Genomic DNA, 23292 nt, shown 5'->3' with positions numbered 1-23292 from the left:
GTTTACAATCATATCATCATCATGAATGAAAAACACATTCATCCTCGATGTAGGCCTTTCTTAAAAGCCCAAAACCTAGTTATCAACATTATAATTACTCACTCACCTAGATTGTAGTTAGTTCTATGGATTCCTTAATGCAGGCCCACTTAACAGGAGTTGATAGAGAGAAAGTAAAAACAATCATATTCATACAATCCAATACTGAATGTCGACTCATTTATCTAAAAAGTTGCCTTAAACACGTCACGGTATCCTTAGTCCTGTACTAGCCTAACTCTTCGGCCATAAACTTGAGACATGTTCCACAATTTGCAGAACTCACTGATACTTAATTGCAAGGTATGTTGTTGAAAGATAATTGTTCTGACAATGTTTTGTTCTAAGTCGCTCAGCCATAGCCCTTAAAGTAGGCCAATAAATTATAAAAGAGACAATAAGGCCTAAAAACATTATATAGCAATGTGAATTCAAACTCAACTTAGGTTCCGACTATTGAATCATGGAGTAATACTCCATGATTGAATACAGTATAATAAATAAAAAAAGCCAAATGTAAGCCTTTGTCGTCGCCGAGCACCTGATTTAAAAGATTAAAGCCAAACAAATAACAAATACATGAGACGAAATTTCCGTAAGAACCAATATTCGGAAAGCCAAAAGTAATTTGCATAACTAAAGGTGGTCTCTTTAAATTACAGAGGGTAAACTTTACTTTAGGCTTTTCCCAGGCGTTTGATTCCAATCAGCAACCAGTGCAGCGGCTCCATCGATCGACGACACGATAGATGGCGGTTCGTTGCTAGGCTGTTTGTTGAGTTTTTGATTTAGGATGTAACTACTTTTCTGTTGGAGTTTCAACGAAAATCATGATTGTAATGAAGGTATATTAAGTTATACAATTATAGTTATTGAGAATACCCTAAATTTGTTTCTTAGTTGATTAAATAAACTTGAATTAGCTAGGCCTAGGCTAGTTAGAGGCCTCTAACTTAAACTAGGCCTAGGCCTAGGCCTATCCTATCTAGCAAGGACCGACTGGCTGGTGCAGTGGTAGAATGGTGTGGTCTGGCTTATCACTAGGCCTACTAGGCCTAGGCTAGATAAGATCTCGATATTAGAGGCCTAGCTAGGCCTAGTGTAGTGCATAGTGTCACAGTTTCTTGTTAATGAATTCTTTTTTTTCTTGTCTGTAGGGATCTGTGTGGAGATAAGTTCAGTTTTCAGACCTAATTCTATTTTTGAACAAGTAAGATGGGAGCCTCTAACAGCAGAAATACTGAAGAGATAAAATAAAAAGATAAGGCTTAAAATGACAACAAAAGAAGAGAGAGATGAAATAAAGGCCATCCTGACACGTGGCTTAGAAAACCTTGCAATTCAAACCGGCCAGAAGCACCTTCCACTTAGAAGACAAACCCACAAACCTATCCTAAAGAATGATCAACCAGCTTCCACTTCCAGACACAACGCAGGACCTAGGCTTCCACCCTCAGGCAAATACTTCCGAGATCCCTTCAACCCTGCACGACCCTTACCTAGACCACAGGTGTATTATGATCACACTACAAGTTCGTCATTGTCCATAGAACCTAGAGCACCTCCCAGAGCTGCACCCATACACCCGCGACCCCATAGCAGCAAAGGACCTCGCTATGGCCATACAAATAAGTTTGATACACGATCTTTGAATGGGAGGTCTTTAGAACCAACAGTAAAAGCAGCAATAAAGAAAAACAAAGAACCATCTGTAAATGGTACTACTACTACTACTACTAGTAGCAAAAAACCAAAGAAAATAGCAAAGTCAATTAAAGTTAGTGAAGATGCTGCAGATGAGGAGACTAAAGAACAGGGAGAGGAATGGAGTGATGTAGATGAAGAAGAGGATGAGTTTGATCCAAGAGATAGGTAAGTTGCTCCTACTAACAAATCCATGAATTGAAGACTTCTCAAATGACACAGTAGTCAACATGAACACAAGTTGGTCATACCCACTTTACCATTTTACAATCATTCGGAAAAATATCTCATAACATTAAATAATAATTATTAGGTGTGTTAGTGTCAACAAATATATTTTGGTTGATTTCTGGTCTTGCAAGACACTCCCTGTTCTCTCTCCCATTATATCTAACTATTATTAATATTTATTTATACTTACAGTGAAAGGACTCCGGGAGACGGATCATCATTTGATAATTACATCGAAGAGGAGGATTTAATGGACAGACTGGAAGATGATGATATTGCTGCTGATGGTAAAATAGTGTTTTGCTAATAATTATTAAACTTGATTTTTATGCTACAGTGCCAACAAACAGTATAACACACATGGAGCTGTAGCTTGGTGGTTACCTTCCAAGGCCCAGGGTTCAATAGGCTACCCTCAGTAAAGATAGTAATAAATATATAAATCCAGACCTAGCGTTAGGGTTGTAACTCAAGAATCAACTCCACTCCCTAAGCCTCAAATAACACTTATTTTATAAGCACGATAAATTATTAAAATAGTTTATCTATCTCGATATTGGATGCATATAAAAAATATAAATGTAGTGCAATTTTCTTCTCAAACAGTAAGACATCAATGATTCTAGTAATATTGAAATTTAAAACTGACCTATTAAATTAGTGAAAGCATTATATTATTATTATTAATTGAATCCATGGCATAATTAGCCTAACGTTCATTAATCATGGTGTTGTGTTTTCAGATGCTTCTGATGGCTATTCAATAGCAAGTACAGCATCCAGAACGCATTCTGCAAAAGAACGAGGACGTGATGACACAATCAAGGATGACTTAGCGTCCCTTGCAAACAGGTAAGTGCTTAGATGACTGTAACTCATTTTATTTGGTCGTGTATATATAATATAAAGTGAACTTCAAAGCTAAAAAGTAAATACAATATACATATTATATATAGACATTTTGGAAGAAATCAAATCAGTTATGTTTTTCAACAGGCTGGATCGTGCAAGTCTAGGCAGCAGAGCAGATACCAGAGTGTATAGTGTGCTGACTACAGGTACAGATGATGCTCAGCCTAGTCTTACACCAAGCTTGTTTAGTAACATACCACCGACTATCAACTTTGTTACAGAGGAAGAAAAAGGTAAACATGAGGTTTTGAATGTAGCCAGTGTAGTGGATTGATTGTTAAAAAACATCCCCTCTATTAAGGGGACACTTTCCTGTGTAATAATACTGTATATATGACAACACTACAGCCAACCCCTATTCAGGGACAGCCCTATCAAGGGTCACTTTGTTGGGTCCAGTTGGTGTCCCCTTAATAGAGGGTTTCCTGTAGACAAAATACATTAATGTGTTGATTATGTTTGGTTTATTTTTTTTTTAAATACAGATATTCTAACTAAAAAATTTTTGTTTGCAGTAACACAGTTACCTTGGGATCTACATAAGTTACTAAAATGGCGAATGAGTCCGGTCACACCACAGGTTGTCAAAGGATGTATTGCTAGGTCTGGTTTCAGAGCTACTAAAAGTAAGTGACATATTTGTATTATAAAATTGTTTTATGCAGTGCTCTTTTCATATTTTTATTGGAAACTGCAAAAGAAATTACAATATCTTATAAAGCCTTGTCTACACTATCAAACTTTATGTGACAAAAAAATGTACCCATATATGGACATGATGATGTCATATCACTACTATATTTGAGCATATCACTACCATATTTGGGCACATCACACTTTTTTTGTCAAAGTAGTTTGATAGTGTAGACAGAGCTTTATATTTCAATTGGTATAATTTGGATAGAATAGAGAGATATGGAGTAAACTTCTAGCATATTGCGATAATATTTCTTTTAATTTTCTTTTTGGATGATCCAGAATTAATCAAACGAAGATAATGTCAACATGTTTGTTTTTCTCTCAAGCTTTCGCTGCTTAGCAACACTATGACAATAAGATGACATGACACATTTTAATTTTTCCATGACAGACAATTTCCATTTGATCAGAATTTTATAAAGACAAATTATGCATTGTCTTTCTCAAAGACCTTTGTGTGTTGAAAGTGTTATTTAAATCCATTTAGTGGTTTCCAAGTTCTTTGGTAAAGATTTTTGCAGTGTACTATAGTATGGTATTTTATTATAGTATTATTTTCATTTTGTTTCCTTAGAAGCCAATGAGTGGATTGGTTACTGGGGCAAGCACATGAAAGGATCAGGATTTAAAGCTCTTAGAGATTATCAAAAGGTAACAATATTAGTTCATAAAAAAACGTGTCTAATAAAATTCCACTTAATTTTCTGTACTGTATCTAGATTACTCCAATATCATAGGAAAATTCTGTAATACAGAAACAGCATCGCATGTTTCACATGTATCGCTTAGTATCATAAGACCATAACCTAACCCTTAATCATAACTTAAATGACACAGGCATCACATGTGATACACATGGGATACTGTATTCTGAAATTTTCCTATGAAATTGGTCAAACATTGTCGTATGTGGAGATACATCATTGAGAATTGGGTAGAAAATTCTATATTCAATATCATATTTCTCCTCAAAGCCATAACATAATTGTTTGTATATAGCAACTATAGACATACTGTAGTTATGAAAATACAACCTTTGGTTTACTGAATTGCACACAGGTGTGAATACTATATTTAATATCATATTTCATCTAGAAAGCCATAATAAAAATTGTTTGTAAACCAATTTACACAGTAATGAACATGTAACCTTTAGTGTACTGAATTGCGCTCCGGTGTGAACATTCTCATCCATTATGCTTTTACTCATTTAATTTTATAGATGAATCATTTACCAGGATCATTTCAAATTGGACGAAAAGATCGTCTATGGAGGAACCTGTCACGTATGCAAGTACATTTTGGCAAGAAAGATTACAACTTCTTTCCGCAAACCTACGTACTACCTTCAGATATGAAACTGTTGAAAAGAGCGTGGGAAGACGGAGGAACGAAACAAAAATGGATTATGAAACCAGTTAGTTTATATTCAATCTCAATATATATTTATAATACTAAATTCTTATTTATTTTTATTCTATTTTGTATGGAGGCTCTTTCACAAAAATAAGTTATTCCACAAAGCCGTATGAAAGAAATACAGTGTAAAAACACAGCACAAAATCACAACTATTAAAATGTTGAATAAATTATACCAAAACAATTTATGAATCAAGTTTGTAAAATAATAATAATAATTTAGAAAAAAGAGATGAGTAAAGCAAAATGCGAAGTGGTTTCCGCTCAAGATAGATACAGATTCTATGTGGGACAAGCTACGCATTTTTTTTGCTGTTACCGCTCATCTGTGTAAATTGGCCATAAGCAGGTTTATCAGTGCTCTGCTAAACTAGTCCTAGCAGGTGACTGGGGGCCTATATTAAAAAATGAGCCTAACTTAGGAGTATGATTATACATTAATATTTATATACTAACATTTTTTGCATATTTTTTTTCCAGCCAGCATCGGCACGTGGAATAGGCATTAAAGTAATTCACAAATGGACGCAGATTCCAAAACGGCGCCCTGTTATCATCCAGCGTTACCTAGCAAAACCCTTTCTCATTAACGGCAGCAAGTTTGATCTACGAATATATGTCTACGTAACCTCCCTAGATCCATTGCGAATATATGTGTATGACGACGGACTTACCCGGTTTGCTACAATGAAGTATGTAGCTTGTATTTATTTTTATACTTACAATTTTTTTCAATTTAACATTTGAGCAAAATGTATAGACCAATTATAACACCACAGGCACAGAACAAATTCTAAACCACCGGTGATATACTGGAAATTTATTAACTAATTTGAAATGATAAGATGAGGAAACCTGTGAGAATGAGAAAAAGTCGCCCTGACTGATGTCTTAACCATTAGACCAATTATAGTCTATATACATTTATATTTGCATTCATGAATAAATATCTGAAATATGAAATTACCTGGAATTAATACTGCTAGCATTTATTTAAACAAGTTTGCATTACGCTTCATTAATCTTATTATTTGACAGATACTCGTCTTCCATGAAAAGCTTATCAAACAAGTTTATGCATTTGACAAACTATAGTATCAATAAGAACAATAGTGATTTCACACCAAACGAGGATCACACAGCTTGTGAGGGACATAAATGGTAGGAAACATACAGTATTTTTGCATCAGATCATTACAATTACCTCTAGCCCTGTAGTGAATAAGTCTATCCAAAGCAATCTAACAACAGGACACTGAGCTCACCTTGCCAAGATAGGAACTCGCAACAGTCCTTTGATCTTATGTCTGGCTGTGACTAACAGTACTGTTCAGCGTACATATCCTCCATGTGGTGTTTGGTGAGGGGCGTGCAACTGATCATGTCACAGCCACAGATAAACCCTTTGATCTCTAGAACTCATCATCCTATTGTTAAATTGCCTTGGTCTATCCTTCCATTGCCTATCTTTTGACTACACCTTACAAACATGCCATGACTATGTAAGCTATTGAGTCAAAAAGTCATTCTGAGCACGCGGATAGATAATGAGATGTCTGTGTAATTGTGTTATGAATTTCTAAGCCTAACTGCATTATATGTTCTTTGGTAGGACACTAAAAGCATTGTGGGGTTACATGAAACGAATGGGTATTGACACTGCTCCAATCTGGCAAGATATTCAGAGCCTGATTGTGAAGACAATAATCAGGTATGTACAGATTCAGGACACCTCTAATTAAAGACCATTTTGGAGTCATTTAAAGCAGATCTGGTCTATATTTAGAATCAAGTAATGTTTTATTACCGGGGATGAAGACATTCTATAATTAGAATCAATTAATATTTTTTTAGAAATTATGACGGTATCATGCATTTCTAGTGTGCCACAAAAACATGGACCCTAATTAGAGGAAATTTCAGTCCCATCATGATTAATGAAGAAATAATAACATTTTCAGGAAATGTTCAATTAATGCTGAATAATTTTTCTTTTACTATATTCTTTTAGTCTGACTTCTTAAATTAGATCAAGATTTTCAACATTGAGATGAAACTTGTGTCTTTTTATGTAACTTATTGTGTTTTGACTTTTTAGTGGAGAGAGCACCATGAATAGCATGACAAAAGCTAATGTTAAATATCGTTACTGTGTCCACGAGCTGTTTGGCTTTGATATACTACTGGACGATAGTCTAAAACCATGGATACTAGAGGTCAATATATCACCAAGGTATTAAACGTACGCTGTTCACAATTAGAGAATCGCAAACATCTTTAAAATATTAATTATGGATAATTCAACTTGAGATATTTTCAATTAGGACGTACTATATAATTCCAATAATTGTATCTTAAAACCGCATACTTGTCAATCATTAAATTGTTTAAACATTAGTGTAATTAGATCAGCTTAACCAAGAATACATGAGTTTACATTGCAATTATCATTTAATATCAGAATAACTATAGTCTAATTATCTTGTTACTTTTAATTATCATCAGACCATTAGTAAATCTATTTGTTTCTAGTAATGTGTAGGGGTGTTGTTGTTCTGGGCAGAGATGGATGATGTGGCCAGCCTAAAAATGTTTCCACCCAGCCTAAAATTTATTTTAACTTGCCCTTTTGCTCACCTTGATTTTTACCTATCGTAGCATCCATCCAAGTACTGCGTGTTACCAGCCTTAAAGCGTTGTTTTCACGACACCACATGCTGCTATGCACCAATCGATATGCGCATAGAGCTGGAACGTGTGAAAGACAACCCATAACACTGCCACAGACCCTAATGTTTTTATACATTTTTTGTTTGCAGTTATTGATTTTTTACATTGTACATGCCTACATTCAAGTAACTCTATACTCAATGTTTATGACTAAATTGAACCAATAGCTTTACTGCAAATTTCCACAGATGTTTTCCCCTCCACAAAATGAAGTTTCAAGGAGCTAGTTAAATACAGAAAAGAAAGAAAACTTAACACACACCTCTGGATACAGTCATTATTAATTTAATTTTAACGCAACAATTGGCGGGAAAATTACAATATAAAACGCATATTAGTTCTATTTCCTCAGGATAAATAACAAAACATAATACCTCCGTAATTATATCGAATGTCATACATTGCAATTACCCATTAAACCTTTCTCTTGTTATGGTAACTAAGTTACATGATGCATGCTAATGGCATGGCAAGCAATTTGCCACACCAGAAATTTGTGATTGCAATATATTATAATAATTTCCTTCCTTTTCTTTAGTCTGCATTCTAACTCGCCATTGGATGTGTGCATTAAAGGCGGTATGATTAAAGATCTTCTCAACTTGGCTGGTTTTCAGATTCCAGATAAACGAGAGGTGTACCCGAACCTTGCAACCAATGGGAATAAGTAAGCTTGCATTTATTATTATTATTATTTACAATTATTTCATTTCATTTATTTCGTCTTTTATAAATAATAAAAATCACAAGGTACACAGGTACTTTACACAGTCTTTAGAGGATAGGAACCACCGAACACACATTTATTACAGAGAGAGAGATGTGTAAAAATAGATAAATAAATTTTCTTGCACAGAGATATTAACTATATATATTGAATTCCTTAAAAAAGATGCAATTTCTATATAACTAGGGGTGTAAAATAATAAAAGAGGAATCGCACATACTGCCCTTAAAAAATAAATTTCTCAAGAAAATACAATGAAAAACTTCTGTAACAGAACAACAATACATTATATCCTAAAGCTCTCTACACTATCAAACTTTATTTGACAAAAGAAATGTGATGTGCCCTTATATAGACATCATGATGTCATATCACTACCATATTTGGGCATACCACTACCATATTTGGGCACATCACACTGCTTAGATATTGCATACCTCAAATATGTATTGAATTATTCTATTTTTCAGTATGAACTATAAAGATGTTATAATGGATAAACAATCATGGATAACACACCTTGAGAAGCATGAACGTGCTAAACATGCTTTCTACACTCAAAAACACATTGATGATGTAAGTTAATGTACTATAGGCCTACAGGGTCCCATATTAACAGTTGTACAGATTGTCTAAGGTTATTGAAGGCCATTTAAAATATCTGTGTGACGATCATTTTTACTAGTGGCATGAACATTTTTTTTTTATTTTACATTAAAATCTAGAATATAGTACAGAAAAAAATATATATTACAAAAAAAAAATGAAAACACATAACAGAATTAACTACTTCTGTTCACACATTTTGTTTGGGCAAGTTCAATTTGGTGAGAGCAAGTAAAAATTGGTAAGGGCAAGTAAACTGGCATCCCTTTCAGACCATTGAAGGAAAGCTAGGCCGTACTCTTAGATAGCTTATTACTAACCTAATTTTCAAAACTTAGTACCAGTAAGCATTTGCCATTACTTTTTCAGCAATGTCGATCATCTGTCCTAGATTTGCTAACACCTGATGATATATGTATGCTAATAGAATCAGAGGATGAATTCAGTCGTCGTGGATCATTCCAACGAATCTATCCATCACCGATCTCCGCAAATTACTCACGATTTTTTGAAACTCCGCGCTATTACAATGTTTTGCTTGAGGAATGGGTGAATAAATATAACCGGATGCCAGCCAGAGGTTAGCTAAAGCTCTGTCTACACTATCAAACTAGACAAAAAAGTATGATGTGCACAAATATGGTTGTGATATGACCAAATATGGTAGTGATATGACATCGTCATGTCCATATATGGGCACATAACATTTTTTTGTCACAAAATTTGATAGTGAAAATGTTTTTTTGATATATTCTTTATTTTTTATTGTGTTTATTTTATTTGTTTTCTGTCACATCAGTTTGCTTGTCAAATGTATCAAATTTATTTATGTATGCTGCTGTTTTTGGTATAAAAATGAAACTTGGCAAAACATGAAATACTAAGGCCTGTTTTCCACTAGGTGAATTTGTTTGCGCCTACTTGTATGTATGGGTGTTGATATTTTTATCTTCTTTTCTCTAGTTCCTTGAGTATTTTTATTCAGCAAAATTAGTAGTTTGAAAAGTTTATGCTTATTGCTGAGCGAAAAATTGAACAAACAATCAAAGCTCAGGAAATAACGGGTTCATGAGCATGACTCAATCGAAAAGCTCAGCAGACAGACAATGAAAATGAAAATTGCAGCTATTCTCTTGTGTGGAAAGCACAATTTTTTTCCTCTGTGAAATGTTGGATCCGCATGGACAAATTCGCCTAGTGGAAAACAGGCTTAGCTACTGCTACCACAGTGCATGGCTTATGATAATTAAAATCTGACATCAACATCTAATACAGTATACATACAATGTGACCTAATTGCTTTGTTCATCATCATTTGTTTATCTTAGGCCTTGCTTTGCTTGAAGGCTATTGTGCTGACAAAGTCCACTTTAGATGTACTACGGATAATTCTCATGTAGTAAGTAATCTACATACTTTTTTTGTAAAAATAATTATGTGTTTTTTTATTCAAGCTTTTTGCCAGACTATCACATTATTTGGATAAAAACTGTAAAAATTGCCATTTTAATTTTTTCAAATCCAATGTGAATGTGGTGCATTGATTTTAATGTAATACTTGTGTTTTTTCTAGTGGACTCCTATCTCAACAGTACTCATAGTGAAAGAACAGCGTACACTAAGTGCGCCCTCTAAAGCTCTACAAAACAATGCTACTAAAAGGTAAGATGCCAAAAATATCAAATAAACTTACCATAAATATAATGGGGAAACCGCAAGTGTACTGTACAAATACAAGTTTTTACTTTAGTAATTTTAGCATAAAAGGATGTTCTACTCGCAGCATAGTTTGTAGACTTTCTCAGACCGTCACATAATTAAGTCAGTGATGACGAAATATAAGCCCACAGAACATCTGTATGATAAAAAGTGTGTTTGGGATATCTACCTAGCAGGTAAATTAAAACTCCTAGCCTAGACAAGTTTGTGAAATAATTGGTTTAGTATTAGCTTGTCGAATCAAATTCACTGCAATATTACCACAATTATATTCCTTATTTCTATGAAATGTTATAAGTTAACTTTCTGCCTGTTTTCCGGGGGATTTTCTTACATTTATCAACTTAGTATCAACCACCATCAATATAGGTATTTTCCCTGGAAAAGATGTTTATTAATAAAAAATTTTCTGCAGCTTTTCAGCTCATTCTCTTCCCAAGATCAAGCGAAAGAAAGGAAAACATAGGGTTCTATCATCTTCCAGTAGCTCGGCTTCCGTCAACTCTCTTCCTAATCGTCGACCTCATCCACCGATTCCGTATGGAGCAGACAGTCACTCGCCCGGTTGATTGAAAACATGGAGAAATTCTATATATAAATACCTTTTTTGTGCCTTATCTCAACACCCTAACGATTTCAACCAAATCATACTACAGTACAGTACTGGTAGTGGTAATTTGTACCAGTTGGAATATGCATATTCATGAAGGCATTGTTGGAATATGCATATTCATGAAGGCATTGTTGAAATATGCATATTCATGAAGGCATTGTTAGAATATGCATATTCATGAAGGCATTGTTGGAATATGCATATTCATGAAGGCATTGTTGGAATATGCAAATTCATGAAGGCATTGTTGGAATATGCATATTCATGAAGAGAGATCGGAACACATCATAAATTCCAAAAACCTATGGATCAAAAACTGCCCCTACATACACTGCCTCCAATCTAGTATCCAAACATGCATTGTAAGGTCAGATAAATAAACCTATTTTTACAACATTTTTACTGTTTTTATTTTTTTGAAATAACTGTTATTACCAAAACGCTAGCTAGACAATGCAGGGTACAGGTAGCTAATGTATGGCGGTTACTATTATATATATATTTGTATTATTTAATTTGTTTATAGGTAGTTAAGTTTAAATGAAGTAGGGGTGTGTTTCCATAGAGCAAAACATGTATTGTATGTGTAAGTGACTAGTTATAGTCTAAGGTATAACATACAGGAAATGATGTCATATTATATGTCAGAGGTTAAAATGTAATATAAAATAGGACTGAGGATTTGTAACAAAAATTATCTGTAATAGTTTATTTAAAACTCAGGGTTTTGCTGTATAGAATATATTGTTTTCTTCAGAAAAGTGTGCTTACAAACCCACCAAGAGTAGGCCAATGCTACTGGCACAGTAGGCCTACACAACTTCAATCCGCCCAATTAAATATGCCTCCAATTATTAAAATTATTATATTTATATTATTTTGTTTGGTGTGTTTAGGTGAACAAATAGCGAGAGTATATTTTCTAGGGTTGTAAGGTTTTTTATAGGTTATAAATGAATAGCCTGATGCAATTTTTAAGGGGTACGCTATGCATTGGTGGAATATTTAATTATGCAAATGACCAGGTGGTCACTCAATTATTTATATTGCATAAATGTATTATATTTTATGCAGCTATGAATGCAAATATATATATCATATTGCAATTTCATCTACCAAAGAATTTTTATCTATACTATGCTTCAGTGTGGTTATAAATTAAATAATATTGTACACGATGTAAAACGACTGTAGTGTAAAACACAGCATGAAATGAACCCAAAATGTAGATATCCTACCTAACACTTGGGCTTTCATCTTTCATTGCAAACAGTTATAGCATTATTTCTAGGCAGAATTCCAGTGGCCTAACGGCTATGAGCGCTAACTGGCAGGACCTGGAGGAAAGAAAGGCATTCAAATATGTTGGATAGTGCATAGTGTTCCTAAAGCAGGGGCCTCTTTGTTACGCAACTGATTCTTTTCATTTATTGAGTTAATATGCAAGATTTAATGCAGGAACCAAAAACCAGTCTATTCATAATATGTAGACTAGACAAAACCAACAATAAAACCTACAATTCCAGTTTTTCGTTTGTATGTACACGCTGTATGACCCTTTTTGTACCCTTTCTATGAAAAAGCCAAAATATGCATCTGTAAAAATTATTTTAATGAATATATTTGAATATGTATATAATATTATTATGATTTATAGTCTGAAATATACTGTACTTGTTTAAATAATAATAAATTCTTCCAATTAATCACAATATAAAATGTGTTAATTTCTATGAAAATAAATCTTTAGATATTCTTTTACATTTATGCATTCTGTTTTGTTTTATTTGACACCCCCTCCACCCACTAATCTATAATGCTGGTTCCGTCCCTGACATGCGCTGCATTTTCTGCTGATGATGCTTTAAATGCAACATCCGTCTATCTTTTATATTGTATATTATTATATTGGTGTACTACTCTGCTAGTGCCTGAAGTACAATGTTCAGCTAAATTGCATAAGCTGGTGATTTACTGGAAAGGAGGAAGACAAACTACTATACATTTTAAGTTTTTCACTTTCTTCAAAGACATATCTTTTTAAAATAACAAGTACACAATAACTTTTACATCTTAGTTTGGGGATTGAAATTGACCCACCCACAATGACAACAACATTTTTCAAAATATCTTTTCATGAAAAGACTATTGGTGTCATTTTCTTTGCATCTGATACTGATATATTTTGTAACACTAAAGATAGATGTAAAAACATAGAACCAAACACATTTTGCAGCTAAAAAATTTCATAGCACAAATTAAATTTATTATTCATCTGCACCAAATATGAAAAGACTTCATGAATGACATTTAAAATGCATTTGATGTGTTTGGATTGGATGCAGATCTTTTCAGTTACTATTGAAGGAATTATCTCTTATTTATTAAGAAAATAGTTTAACTAGCCTCTGATTGGCCAATGCTTGGTCGATGATTGGCCAATGCAAAGTAAGCCTTGAATCTTGTGGTCATGATGGGTACATCACTAGTAAAGTTATATTGAAAAACAAAATACAGCACACTAAACATAATATAGTATCTTTAATTTCGAAAGCTTTTTCTTAATACATATAAACGTTAACACTTTTAAATCAAATATGAAAAATAGTTCATGCATAAACAATAATTTATAAAATGTATAAATTACAAAAATTAAACTAAAAACACGTTCATAGTACTGCATACATTATAATTTCATAAATGTAAATTTCCATGTTACTGAATATTTATAATCATAATTAGTATAAACTGTGACCTATCTGATGACATCAGACATAACCATCATCAATTATTTTATTCATAACAAATTTCTTAACCAAATGTTTCAAGAACGTAAAAAAATAAAGATCTCAACCCAGAATGGAACAGTGTCTTCATCAGTATTAATATATGGTGATGTGATGTTGTTTTTTACCAAAAAAATTAGGTTCAAACAATTTCTGGTTTCTAGAATGCCTTTATAATAATTCAATTAGGAACGACTTCAGCCTTCGGTTTCATAGTACCTGGGAGAGTTGAGCAGAGAAAAAAAAATGTTGACTGTATCCGACATTTAAAATGTAATAGATCAATTTGAGGTAGATAGAGGATTCTCTGACTTATAGTTTAATGCCTACATCGCAAATAGACCTTTATGGAGAACATTACTATTATAACCTACGGTTGAGATATAATTAACTATTACATTTTAATACTACTTTTCATACAATCTGCATTGTTTTAAACTGTGAATGAGGCATGCTGACTTCAATCTTTAATTGTTTGGCAACCGTAGCCCACTGTAGTAGTCCAAATGTATTTCTGCTAGCCCAACCAATTACATGCTAATAAAAACATCATATAGGTATAGAGTTGTTGGAGGTGAATTTCAATAGTTCACCAAATCAAAGAATGATGGATTGGTAAAGATAATGGATTTTACAAGACGATCTGGATTAGTACTACACCTGAACTAGTACTATGCCTGGGCTAGTACTAAACCCAGGCTAGTACTAAACCAATCACTTTGGTATATCACCATACACACAGTATACAATATTCATCATAAAGTATTTCTCTGTTTTATCTCTGTATTCATCTATACTTGATTGCAACTTTATCACTTGCCTTCATATAAATCATTTAATATCAACTAGATTTTAGAAACGGTTATCATAGATCTTTGAACTTGTCAACAGCTTTTAAAAGCATAGTGGTGATGCCTGGTTCTCTGGATGAGTGCCCTGCATCAGGGACAATACACAGCTCGGAGTTCGGCCATCTCTAAATAAAAATAAGATAAAAAACACAATAATAAAAATATTATATAGATATGACCATGCATGTCATGTGGTTAAGGGCATCTGAACTTGATGAGGGAAGGAATTTCATTCTCGTATGCATTTTCAACCTCTCTTCCAAAGTCATGTACCCATTATCTGAGCATTAGAAATTTACATGTTCACTATCAGCAACTCTTCTTACTTTACACGCTTACTATGTTGTATATGCATGTTTTCACAGATGAAGGTCAATCCCCTAAACAGAGCCATGAATGTTACTGCCGTGTTATGGACAGGAAAGGTCAGTCACAGCCAAACGTCTGTTGCTATGTTCTCATCTTTATTACATACTGAAGGCAACTTGTCCCCTGAGGCTATTTAAAAAGGCAACTTCCTCAAGTCCTCAAATAGCCCTTTGAAATAGTGGTTTAGTAATTATATGAATCAAATTCTGTTTATGCAACAAGCCAACGTATAACTGTGTTGATTTAGCATGTTGTATAAACAGGCCCAGATATTCCTACTGTACATAAACATGACATACCTTATGGAGATCCCAAGCAGTAGCCGTAGGACATACCATATCATATCGCCCTTGAACTATACAGCAAGGTAGGTGGCTGATCTTATCAACGTTGTCCAATAGATATGTAGGTGTTTTAAACCAACCTTGGTTGACAAAGTAATGGCTTTAAAAAAAGAGAAAATCAAAGATAAAGTTAATCAGTGGTACACAGTCATAAGCAACCTTCAGATACAGATATTTTGCATATGGCCTCTTTCTCCATAAATTGTAATTGGAATTTTGTAAAACTTAATTAAATGATTTAGAATGTCAGTGCGAGTTTTCAGTGTTGATATATAGGCTAATAGTAAATTGTCATTAAAAAACACTTTTGTACGTTCAACTTGTATATATATTATTGTATTGTATGTCCACTTTCTACCAAAAGAATTGAACATGCTTTCATGTTCTTTTCTGGAGGTGCATACAGTGTAAAAACTACAGTAGCTTGATAGTGTAGACAGAGCTTTATTTATATAATCTATTTTAAGCAATTACCATTCAATCCTTGAGATTTGCAAAGTCCATACTTTATTTTCAAGTATATCAATACTCTCTTTATCTGGTAATAGTTTTGATGTACGGCACTCCCATCGACTGTATTCCTTGGCACATCGATGCTTCTCTTCCTCGTTATCTCCAGTCAACCGACGATAATAGGCTTGAAGAATTTCCCCACGTTCATTCTATAAAAGGGAATTGAGTTTTGAATGGGAATAATAATATATTGTGGGACAATATTAACATATTGGCCAAACCTTATCTATTAAGGGGTCACTTTTTTGGGTCCCAAAGACGTCCAATTAATAGAGGTATTATGGAAAAGAAAAACATCCTTCTTTGTGCTTCTAAATCTAAAACCATAAGGGATGTAGACTGTATTTCATATTTTGAGAAGATGTTCAATAATTTTAGGAAAAAATAGTCTGTATTACTATTATATATTATAAATAACATTCACCCTTCGAGTTTGCATAAATATTAAAAATAATATCTACCTGGAATTATTTCTTAAAATAAAACTAATCTGTGGAATTGGTGGTTTAAATTTTATTCAAATCGTCTGCATAAAATAATAGTTACCTCTGGAATGGGTGCTATAAAATCCTCAAAGAAATCGGGAAAAACATAGCATGCTCCCTCCTGGTAAAGCCAGTTGAGCTCTTGTCTAAAATAAACAAAAACATAACATGTACATAACACATATAAAGAAAGACAATAAAATGCATCAACTTCGTTTTTAACACACTGGACTGCTGGATAGTATAATAAAGTGAATGAAGAAAAGTACATGGTAAACATTGTATATTCATCTGCCACAACACAGTACATAAAGATAAGACCAAATGTTAAGCTATCTTAATACAATAATGTATTTAATCTTACTTTCTGAGTGTGAATATTCCACGTAAAATAAAACCTTTCACTGTGTCTGGATACACCTGTCCATAGGCTAGGCATAGTGAAGATCCCCAGCTACCGCCAAAGAGAAGCCATTTGTCTACACCAAGATGCTTGCGTAGCGTCTCAATGTCTTCAACAAGGTCCCAAGTTGTATTGTTCTGTAGAAATACAATTATAAGAATAGTTCCAGGTGTATACAAAAATAAAATATAATCAAACATTGAGTTAGAGCTGCTTTTTCTCATTCTCACAGATTTACTCATCTTTATGGTTTTTAAATCAATTTTCAGTAAATTAACCAACATTTCTTCTCTGTTTGTGAAATTATATTGTATTGATTTTTATATTAGATTTATTGTATTTCTTCCATTTTGTTTAGGTGTTTGGAATATAATTGGAATTTCTTTGGATAGCAAATCTTGTCACTACAGTATGTATGATCAGTGTACAAAACAGCTCTATAATAGGCAATTCAAAACGAAATCATTTTTTTATTTTTCAATAATTAAAATTGCTAATAATAAACTGATAATTTATACCTTTAATTCAGCTTCTGGGGTTGATTTACCACAGCCTCTTTGGTCGAATAAAATAATACGGAAAACAGTTGGATCAAAGTAACACCTATCAAGGGTTTGAATGCCTCCTCCTGGTCCACCATGTCTACATATAAAAACATCAAATCTATCGTTTATGATATTCATAGACCCAGGCTTACAAATTTTGCTTTGGAAATACCTCCTATTATATAAATTAGTCAGTGTAGCAGGCATTTATTCGCTTCGGTCTCTTGCAGGGTTAGCTCACAGTTATTTTAAGTTATGAAAACCACAGGCTACATAATCTTGGACTAGGCCTAGTTGATGACAGATGAAATTGGTTGCTATTAGAAATGTGAGATGCAAAGATTTAAAACAGGCTGGGTGGGAATGAGATGAAAGACCCTGTCTCTATTAGGCCCTCTGAGACGATTCGGCCCACTTTTGGTGGAACGATTCGGCTCACTTTATTTGGGCTGAAACATCCCATATGGGATGTTTCAGCCCCAGTGGGCCGAAACGTCTCACTTTAGACCAAATTCATCACCGTTCAACAGAGCCATATAGAGTTAGGGTTAATATTGCGTTCACAAATTTTAGAAAGTCACGTGGGGTGCACACCGGCCATCTTTGTGTCCAACTATGCTTATGTAGAGAAGATGGTTGGAAATGGCTCCTAAAGATTGAATCCATTTTAAACAAATTTGATTTGCAAATGTTTTTCAATATTGATTATTGTAGTAAATGGCTTTATGGTTTCAAAGAGAAAAATATTATAGAAGATAACATAACATGGTTTAACAAGGCTCAAACTAAATCATCCTTAACAAATTACTTAGGATATAAAAATAAACCTTATTTTATTTTGTTGCACATCTCTTGAGAATTGTGCCTCTGTTATAAAAGAGAAACAATAAAGTTATTATTATTAGAGTATGGAGTCGATATTCACAAGGCTTTAAATATCGAATTTAATATCAAAACAATCAATTTGTTTAAAGGTTACTGCGGATGTTTCGGCCCAAAAGTGGGCCGAATCGTCCCGGGCCGAATCGTCTCAGGGCCGAAATCGTCCCGTTACCCTTTTTGGAGATCCGGCCAGATAGACTGCACTATTTTTCCAAAACACAATTACGTTTACAATATTAATAACAGTAGCCAATACCAAAAGAAGCGAGTGTTTGTCAGTTTGGTAACAATTTAAATTTAAAGACGAAAACAAGTATAGCAATAGGCCTACCTAGGCCTAGGTCAATAAAAAAAATGTAGTAGTAGGTGGAACCGTAGTAGGTAGTGTACTCTTTGTACGTACGTGACCTTATTAGGTCAAAGAAACATTAAAAATGACATGCTAATTTCCGGCGTGATACCACCACCACCACCGAAGCCGAAATCAACCAATCAAATGACAAGAATTTATGACATAAGGCGGCGGTGTGAATGACGGGCAGCGATATTTCCCATCAGGCATCGTAGCGCGCGAAATCATCAAGACTTCGGCGGGCAATTTGTATTGTTATTTTGTTCAAAATCAATCATGACAAAAGAAACTAAAACAAAAAGCAAGTTGAATAACCCTGGCCTAGAATGTAGTACTTAGTAGGAGCAGGGAGTTGTCTCCCTGGTAGGAGTATGTAGGCCTAGTAGTAGGAGGCTAGAGGCCTCTATCTAGCTAGCTAGCGGGGCCTACGCCTACTACCTAGCCAGGACGACCTACGCTAGTTAGAGGCTATATCTATGGTAGGCTAGGCATATAGAGAGTACTAGAATAATTCATATATATACAATATTCAACTTGACTGTTGTGTAGGCTAGGCCTATTAGTAGGTTAAACTGAAAACAAAGAGATGTAATCATCTCCATCAACCTGGGTGGGCCTGCTGGTGTAAATAATTGATAATATTTTTATTATCGGCATGGACATGATGTTTGGATATATAGATAGGGCTAGACCTAGCCTAGGCCAATATTTGTGGAGGTACAGTACATAAACTTAAGCCTAGGCCTACACTAATAATTTATAAGTACAGTATATAATATTATTATTAATATTATATTATATTAATTCTTTTTGCAGTATATGATTTATATATAGTATGTGGAGAAGATGATCTTAAATGGGAGAATGAAATGGCAACGGCATTGGAAGAAATGGGCCACAGCGTGTACTCAAGAAGAAAATTTCGTCCTGGAGGATATAAACCATTTGGAATATTCCATGGTATTAACAACTGCAAAGTTTTAGTAATTGGTTTTGGTTCTCCATCAAAGAAGAAAAATGATGTACCTACTTTTTTGATAGCTTCAGCATTAGAGGTTTTTAAATTTAATGAAAATTTGTTGATACCCATCTCCTTATCGAAAGATGCAATAATTCCGGAGGAATTATGCGCCATTAATGCAGTCCCGTACGGGACAAGCAACTCTGAAATAATTTGTGGAATTTCCCGCGCTATCAAGAGTCTGAAGTCTGAAATGGATACAAAAAATGGTGACAATACCACAGGTACTTATACTTATAGATGCTTATCTCTTTGCTTTTCTTGCTTATATATCTAAAATTAACTCAATTTTTATACTTAACACTATTTATTGTTATATTATAAATATATAAACACTCACACATATTATGAAGGGCTAGTGCTGCCCGAAGGCTCCAGCTTACTTTTCTGTATCTCCATTCAGATCAAGCCACTGGTACCCACAGTATTGTCATTTTTTCAGTAATTTGCCTTTGGATTTATATTTATATAAATATATAAACACTCACACATATTTTCTTGTACAACTCTTTTATAACAAAATATTTCAACCTTCTATCAGCTAAAAGTCATAGTAAGCCATGTCTCGGGTCCATTCTATAGTCTCTATACAGCAGGTAGCATCTGAGGCGTTTTGGCCAGTCGATTCTTGTCATATAATTATCTGAATATAGTGGGTTTTATAGACCATATTTAATAGCCTATACGGAACTGTTTTTTTTTTTTTTGCGCCTAAAGCCTGTTTTCCCGTCGCAAATTTTTACACATTTTTTACGAAATTGTTAATGGTTTCTTGGTTCTTTCGACATTGCTGGGACACATGGACATGAAGTTTTGCAAATCCAAGGCCGGTCACGCGCAGCCAGGCCCGTGTAAAAATTGAAAAAGTTACGGGTTTTGATGATTCAACCCAGCCGGCCTAGGACATGTTTTCGCTGATATCTTAATCTAGTTTTTACACTAAAGACAAACATTAAATTAAATTGTTTTTATATTAAAATTTAGTTTACTTACACTTGTTATTTTGAAATATCAGACTTTAAAAGAGTACAAAAAACATAGTCGCGTTGTAAAAAATCAAGAATTGTCAGCGCGTACATATTTTTTCACAAACAATGATGATGTAATTTATGAACTATTTGATTGGTCAGTCAGTTTTACCGATCGTAACGTTGAAGTTGAACTCGGTTCAACTTTAAACAAAATTGAAGATTTTAACGATTTTTAATGTTGATTTGTACCCCCTTTTCCTGTAAAATCGTATGTAAATGGGTGCATAGGGCCCCTGTTCGCAATCTGGCCAGAGTCAGTACCCTTTATTGTACTTAATGTTATTGTTACACCATAGACCTTGCCAATACCTTTTGCAATTCCAGACACCCCAAGAAATCCTCATTCAAGATGGAACCCTGAACAAGTTTTGCTAAATGTGTGTTTCTATTCTACCCACAGGTCACACAAAAACCTCAAAGGCAGCGTGCAGTACCAGTAAACGTAAGATTGAGTGGAAACAATGCAAAAAATTCACACATGAACAAGAGAATCAAGTTCCCAAGGCCAAAAAAGTGTGTATTATGCAAGAAGAAGGACGGAGAGTCATGCAACCCCTACAGCCCTCAATTGCAAACCGTGTAATAAGGGTTTCGGAATCGTCTAATAGAGAGTATTACCGTGATGGACAAATCAAAAGAGACAGTTACCAACGAACCTATGATACCCACACTGGGTCATAGTATAGTAGGACCCCCCCGGGTAACCGAGATGTTATATACCGCTTTCACATGTCTTGGTCATGTTGATTGGCTAGCGAGCCATTCGATGTGAAATGAAATTTGATTTTGTATCTAAATAAACAATTTCATTCGCGATCTAATCGGCTCAAGAAGGGTTAATCCATCATCAATCCATTTATTTTTTAAACATTTTATTAAGACTCTACCTTGTAAATAAATATAATTTTTAATTAATGTATTAGATTTTAACAATTTTAACTATTTAAATTCTATTGTAAGTAATTCCATTTTATACAGTATCTCATTTATTTTTCTCTTTGGTGAGCCACTTGGCACACTAACAGTAATTGAATATAATTGGGTTTTTTTTCGTGAACCTGTCAATCAATCCATGTAGATTTTAAAAGTATTTATGTTTTTGTGGTGCAGTAGTTAGAGCAGTTGAGGTTGTGGGTTTAAGCTCTGGTCCGATCACTGCAGTGTTAAGTCCTTTGAGCTTTGAGATTCTTTATCCACCTTGTTCAGCCCATCCAGGGGAAAAAATAGGTACCAGTATTGCTATTAAAAGTATGGGAAGGTAATTCAGACTGACGTAGGAACGGCGTACCACCCACAAATACACACATTATAGTGGGGTGTGGCCCAAATAAGCTTCGGTTTCAACTTTACCTTACCTTGTATATTTCCAAAATAAATAAATGAATGAAAACAATGAAATTTCTTCTTGGATTTTGTGGATAATAATGAATATTAATTTATACTAGAGAGCATGACATGGTCGTGATAAAAAATCAACTCTGTGTAATAAGCTGCCTGCAATCGCATGGTATTCCTTAAGAAGAAGTGTATGCTAAATAAAATATTCATGCCGCCCAAAAAAAAAACTATGTTATGTTTATACTTCCATTAAATCAATTAAGAAATAAGAAGCGTGGTTCCCACCAGAGACGCAACCTACACAACATAAGAAAATGCCCTTCCAATAATTGTGTTTGAACTGTATAGAAAAAAGGTATCTTTCCACAAAAAGATCAAAATGTATCAAATTGTGCAACAGCACAGCCTTTTGTTGCAGGGAATTCCTGCTATGCCTAGTTGTTTAAAATCTTTTAGGAATAGGAGTCCTAAACTACTACTAGTTCGGCTAATTAGGTCTAGGCCCTAACCCAGCCTCCTACTTCCTATCTAGCTGGGAGCCTGACTGGGCCCACCACTTGAACTTTGTATAGCCTAGCCTTACCTTAGCCTCCTAGGCCTAGACTAGAGCCCAGCTAGGCCGGGACTAGGACGCATGGTTTGAGGAGTAAAACTTACACGAATAAAACCGGTTTTCCATCTGACCTCCCACTTTCTTCATAATAAACTTTATGAAGATCATCAACGGCCAGGAATCCGGTGTTAAATGGTTCGGGAATCGGGAAAAGTGTCATCGATTCTGCCATAATGTCCACACAACAAACACATGAATGAGGCGAAGAGGTCAGAGGTCGGATTATTTAAATAATTTGAATATCCAGGGAAGCAGCTATTATAATACCAAGTTGAATTTGACGACTGATCTCTAAAACACTAGGAACACAACTAAAAATAAATAAAAACTAAAATATGGTATTAGATTTAATACATTTAA

General features: G+C 34.2%; 3 protein-coding genes across 4 annotated transcripts; 2 read left to right on the top strand and 1 right to left on the bottom strand.

Annotated features, from left to right (window-relative positions):
• The first annotated feature begins 757 nt into the window (after window positions 1-757).
• LOC144839609 (tubulin monoglutamylase TTLL4-like) lies at window positions 758-13154 on the top strand. The gene is made up of 18 exons (XM_078695044.1): window positions 758-884; window positions 1197-1911; window positions 2167-2261; window positions 2718-2826; window positions 2971-3119; window positions 3402-3512; window positions 4160-4236; window positions 4808-5002; window positions 5485-5696; window positions 6043-6165; window positions 6617-6715; window positions 7103-7237; window positions 8273-8401; window positions 8932-9037; window positions 9437-9647; window positions 10396-10466; window positions 10641-10729; window positions 11202-13154. The coding sequence occupies exons 2-18, from the start codon at window positions 1313-1315 to the stop codon at window positions 11353-11355; spliced, it is 2664 nt and encodes an 887-aa protein (XP_078551170.1). The 5' UTR covers window positions 758-884; window positions 1197-1312; the 3' UTR covers window positions 11356-13154.
• Window positions 13155-13927: 773 nt separating this feature from the next.
• On the bottom strand, window positions 13928-23116 carry LOC144839710 (putative proline iminopeptidase). 2 transcript variants are annotated; one of them, XR_013611779.1, is made up of 8 exons: window positions 22977-23116; window positions 17669-17792; window positions 17112-17287; window positions 16809-16893; window positions 16224-16411; window positions 15705-15849; window positions 14594-15161; window positions 13928-14545 (listed from the first exon to the last, which is right to left on the bottom strand). XR_013611779.1 is itself a non-coding variant. In XM_078695176.1 (7 exons), exons 1-7 carry the CDS (start codon window positions 23102-23104, stop codon window positions 15051-15053), a joined length of 957 nt encoding a protein of 318 aa, XP_078551302.1. In that variant the 5' UTR covers window positions 23105-23116; the 3' UTR covers window positions 13928-15050. The 2 variants fall into 2 exon arrangements, 1 of the variants encoding a protein (XP_078551302.1); XM_078695176.1 differs by having other exon boundaries at window positions 13928-15161.
• LOC144840653 (uncharacterized) lies at window positions 19125-22522 on the top strand. Its single transcript, XM_078696556.1, has 3 exons — window positions 19125-19230; window positions 19746-20174; window positions 21382-22522. The coding sequence occupies exons 1-3, from the start codon at window positions 19206-19208 to the stop codon at window positions 21660-21662; spliced, it is 735 nt and encodes a 244-aa protein (XP_078552682.1). The 5' UTR covers window positions 19125-19205; the 3' UTR covers window positions 21663-22522.
• Window positions 23117-23292: the final 176 nt, after the last annotated feature.

The sequence above is a fragment of the Antedon bifida genome, chromosome 4, assembly GCF_963402885.1.
Source record: "Antedon bifida chromosome 4, ecAntBifi1.1, whole genome shotgun sequence".
Lineage (NCBI taxonomy): Eukaryota > Metazoa > Echinodermata > Crinoidea > Comatulida > Antedonidae > Antedon > Antedon bifida.
This window is presented reverse-complemented; position numbering and strand designations above follow the sequence as displayed.